General features: G+C 40.3%; 1 protein-coding gene across 4 annotated transcripts in view; it reads left to right on the top strand.

The window, feature by feature from the left end:
- elna (elastin a) overlaps positions 1 to 5,000 on the top strand; it is a 139,199-nt gene that overhangs the window by 65,856 nt on the left and 68,343 nt on the right. For all 4 annotated transcript variants that reach the window (XM_037531044.1, XM_017691908.2, XM_037531046.1 and 1 more), the window contains exons 7-10: positions 1,143 to 1,214; positions 1,338 to 1,379; positions 1,471 to 1,503; positions 3,971 to 4,039. In XM_037531044.1, coding sequence (XP_037386941.1) covers positions 1,143 to 1,214; positions 1,338 to 1,379; positions 1,471 to 1,503; positions 3,971 to 4,039 — 216 coding nt within the window. The remainder of the gene's footprint in view (positions 1 to 1,142; positions 1,215 to 1,337; positions 1,380 to 1,470; positions 1,504 to 3,970; positions 4,040 to 5,000) is intronic.

The following is a 5,000-nucleotide window of genomic DNA, read 5'->3' as shown; positions in this document are numbered from 1 at the left end:
TCAGTTATGAAAAGGCACAAATACCAACTTTTCACCTGGAAAAACTGATTTAAGGTTCACAGTCAGACCTTAAAACCACTGTAGAACCTCTGAGCGAATGTTTATACTGTTTTTACCTTGATGAATGAAACATGTACCTGCACAGAACCTTCATTTCTGACAGTGTAGTTGGTTAAATGTATAAACCTGACCATAAAGTTTAGTTTCAGGAAGGTAAATAGATCATGAAACCCTCTTTTGTAGAACATGCAGGTCGGATATCATCTCACAGAAGTTATCTACTGTACCCGTTTTCTGTTCTTGTATGTGCTAAAGTACATTTCGTAACTGTTTCTAACAATGTTCATCTCATGTTTTCCCCACTTTGTAGCTCAAACGCGTGGCGGCCAACAACAGTCAGTCCTGATTGGATTAGCGTGTCATTCCGCTGAGCACCGGTTGCTAATTATCCCCTAATTAACCTCTAACCCCAACCCAGCTGTTGCTAAACTTCTACTTTAGCCTGCACAAAAACAGCAAATGAACACAGTAGATGCTTCCGCGAGAATGTGTGACCTGCAGCTTTTGTAGAAGAGAGTGACCACAGGACTACATCAAATCCTGAACCTGTCGTTGACCCTAAGTGAGCTTTTTAGAATTTGGAAAAAATCACATTCAGATTCGTCTGGAAAAGCTCAAAACTCAACCTGATATTAAAATAGTTTTATGGCCCTCCAATTCAAAAGGGAACTACTTTTTTGGTGGAAGGATTTGCCGATGTTAAAGCACATTTGGTACAATGTTCAGGGCTTGTTTACTTTACTTTGTTCTTAATTGTGCAGAACTGTTTTTGCAGATTTCAACTGAGCTGCAAATATTGAACTTCAATTGATACATTTAGAGGATTATCAACATAGATTGTTGTTCTGTTACAGTTTGGTGTATAGTGAAGTGTAAACTGTAAATCCAATTGAATTTTTGTGTGTTTTGGTCACGTTTTGGACCCGTTAAAAAACAAATTCAATTAGAAATATTTCAAATTCAAATTCCATTAACAAAAAAGAGAAAACTCACATGGAAAAACATCTTAGATTTCTTAAGTTCCACAAGGAAAAGACTTTTGTGCTGGTTTTCAAAGGTTATTGTTGTGTTTCTTCCTGTAGTTGGTTATGGTGGATATGGTGGTGGACTCTATCCTGGAGGCATAGCTGGAGGACTGAAACCTGCTAAACCAGGTTAATAGCAGCAGCCTGATATCATTAATTAACAAATTCTTTAAATAGTTACCGAGTTAATTAAAATGCAATAATAATGAGGGGGTCAACAATAGTGGCTTATGTGTTTTGTTCCTCTCTTAGGTGTTGGTGTTGGTGTAGGTGGAGTTCCTGGTGGTGGCCTTGGTGAGCATTGTGTACTTAAGAACCCTAAAAGAGCCACTTTTGGTGCTTTGGTTCCTTTCAGTGGAAACTCCTAACGTCTGTCTTCTTTTAGGTGCTGGAAAAGGCCTGAAGCCTGGAAAAGGAGGTAAATAAGCCTTTACTTTTGACGCTGTTACTTCTGCAGTTGCACATTGCAAGGACCTCATAGCATCAACAGTAAAGTTGTTTGAGAAGGAAATGAAATGGCAAAGGAAGTAACAAGCTGGCCAGCTTCTCAAAGCAGTCATTCATTAAATGAATTACAAAAAGATATGAGTCAGTTATGCTTTAAATGAATAACTTAATCATGGACTATCAAGAGCACTAAAGTTTCAGCATGGATGCCGTTCCACTGAGGTTGGCAGCACCAGAGGCCTGCGAAAACAGAATGAGGCAGCGTGTCGGCGGCGTTCCTCCAATAATGGTCCCCTTTTCATGGTATTCCAATTGGCTCGGGCCTCAATTAGAGTGCCTCAGATCTACTGCCAAATCAACCAGTGTGTCCTCTTTGGGGAGTCATACTGGTGGTTTGTGTTTGTGTCTAAATCCAGCACGTTACTTCACGTTCCGAAATGTCTGTTCTTCAGCATCAGATAGGAGAAGGTTAGACAAATAAGCGAAAGCACTGAAACATCATGTGCCAGAAACTGAAACCAGAACGTCGAGCTCCTTTCCATGTGCTGGAGAAGGTGAAACAAGATGCTAGATGACTTAAAGAAACAGAACAAAGTGTTCAAAACTCGAAGCAGCCTTGAAGCAGCACTTACTTACTGAGTATAGACCAAAAAAATAGGCTAAAATATGGAGAGCATGTGCTGCTGCTGGTCACCCTGCGAAGCCTGAAAGTATCATTTGAAAGTCAAAGGTACCGGAAGGGGTTTGGCAGAGTTTCTCAGACCACGTCATATGTCATTACCTATAATGTCATACACACAGACTCAAAAAGTAGGTCCAGTTTGATGTTTAGGTCTCAAAGGATCTCAAAATCAACATTACACTGATAAAGATGTGAAGACAATAGTGGATAATTCACTCACATCCTCAGAAGATGCGCCTGATTCAGATTCATTTACTTGTGGGGGTCCAAAACACAACCCACGCTACAAAATGTGCTGCCACACAGTACATGCAATTACATATTTCCACCAGAGAGGTCCCCAAATCTCCAAATCCTTCATAGTGTTGCTTTAATACACACTTGGACTGTAGAGCAGAACCACTGGGCCATGGTTTGGTACCGGGCCTTGGATGATTGATACTGGGCCACAACAGTGTAACATTATTGTTTGATTGCTTTATAATATTATTTTTAAAATGTTTTTCTCTTGCAATTACTGCTTTTATAGTAGTCATAAATGAAGTTCCCCCAGCTTTTAAATAAAGTTGAAAGAAGACATTTGGACGGAAATGTGCATCATTAATCATCAGCTTTGTTTTTGTTGTGTTTAAGTGCTTTTATTTTTAGTTGTGCTAGATTTTTGATATGAAGCATTCTGTAGCTATACCCTTTACCTCTCACTGCTTGCTAGTAGCTCAACAGAGAGCCAGTAGGGTCATCAGAATGACGGGGAAAAAATCCTCTGTTTGATATTAACCCTTTAATGTCCTCATCAAGAAAAAAGTAATAGAATTTATTTGTATTTTTTTGTTTGTGGAGATAATAATTAAAAAAAAAGGTTTTTAAAATATTCGTGTATACCAAACTGTGGAGACTTTCTGGCAAAATCTGAGCATATATATCCATCCATCCATCCATTTTCTAAGCCGCTTCTCCGTCAGGGTCACGGGGGATGCTGGAGCCTATCCCAGCAGACTTCGGGCGGAAGGCAGGATACACCCTGGACAGGTCGCCAGTCCATCGCAGGGCTGAGCATATATATATAAACTCAAAATGTGCTCTAAATAACCGATTCAGTTTTCATTCTGCCAGCATGATAGAGGTAGTATAAAGAGGCTACAGTGTTCATTTTTGGGGCAGTCGTGGGCTGGAGGTTAGGGATCCAGCCTCATGACCGGAAGGTCGCCGGTTCGATCCCCAGAGCCGACAGCACATGAATGAGGTGTCCTTGAGCAAGACACCTAACCCCCAACTGCTCCCCGGGCGCTGCGGATAGGGCTGCCCACCGCTCCGGGCAAGTGTGCTCACTGCCCCCTAGTGTGTGTGTGTTCATTCACTAGTGTGTATGTGGTGTTTCACTTCACGGATGGGTTAAATGGGGAGTTGAAATTTCCCCATTGTGGGACTAATAAGGGTCATTTAAACTTAATCTTAATTTATCAGCCTACATTAGGTTTCTGTCTGGCTTCGTTCAGTTGTGTAGATAACTGGCTGCTTTCAGCTGATGTGCAAGTGAAGCAGTAAGGCTGCAAAAAAGAATGAAAACAAGTAGAAAAACATTCAATCGTAAATATGATGGGCTCCACAAAAATATGGATTCATTACCAGTGTCAGTGCATGATGCTGTGAAACTGTCCAACTGCTGTCATTTGGGGACAAAATATTCCTTAACATGTAAGCTCAGGCTAATTATGTGCAGTCTGTTGTAGACTGATTTGTGTGTGTTCTCCTCTAGGGCCTGGTACTGGAGGGACAGCTCTAGGTCCCGGTGCTGGCGGCACTGGGCCTGCGCTCCCAGCAGGAAGTAAGACACATGACCACGAGGTTGCAACACTGCCAAAGCTCATAGCATGCAACAATCAGACATTAGGGAGCGTCTAGGTGTGGGGTCCTCACTACGTCTCAATAAGCTGTACTTTTTAAAATACAAACTGAGGCAGTGACCAAAATAGATCCCTACTGCTTCATTAGTATTGAGCTATAAATGGGAGGTTCCTATTCTCAGTCTACTGAAACGCATGAATCAATAAATGAATTCTTTTTATAGTCATAGACACGGATGTCATGTAATTCAGACTAGTCTGAGACAAATTGTGAGTCAGTTAAAGACTAGTTTCATTTGAGTTGTGAGTCAATTAATGACTAGTTAGAAGTGGGTTGGTAGTCAATTAAAGATCAGTAAGAGTTGAGTTGCAAATCAGTTAATGACTAGCCAGAGTTAAGTTCCGAGTCAGTTTTGAGTTGCAAGTCAATTAAAGAGTAGTCAGGGCTGGATTGTGAGTCAATTAAAGGTCAGTGAGTGTTGAGTAGCAATTTAATTAAGGACTAGTCAGACTTGAGTTGAGACACAGTTAAAAGCTAACCAGAGTTAAGTTGTGAATCAATTAAAGCCCAGTCAGAGTTGAGTTGTGAGTCAATTAATGACTAGTCAGAGTTGAGTTTGTCAATTAAGGACTAGTCTGAGTCAGAAATGATTTGCGAGTCAATTAAAGATCAGTCAGAGTTGAGTTGTGAATCAATTAAAGTCTAGTCAGTTGAGAGTCAATTAAGAATCAGTCAGAGTTCAGTTGCAACTATTTAAAAACTAGTCAGAGTTGAGTTGTGAATCAATTAAAGTCTAGTCAGGGTCGAGTTGAGAGTCATTTAAGAATCAGTCAGAGTTCAGTTGCAACTATTTAAAAACTATTTTAAAAAAAATTCAGAGTTGAGTTGTGAATCAATTAAAGATCTAATCAGAGTTGCATTGCAAATCAATTGAAGACTAG

Source organism: Pygocentrus nattereri, chromosome 19 (genome assembly GCF_015220715.1).
Source record: "Pygocentrus nattereri isolate fPygNat1 chromosome 19, fPygNat1.pri, whole genome shotgun sequence".
Classification (NCBI taxonomy): Eukaryota; Metazoa; Chordata; class Actinopteri; order Characiformes; family Serrasalmidae; genus Pygocentrus; species Pygocentrus nattereri.
This window is presented reverse-complemented; position numbering and strand designations above follow the sequence as displayed.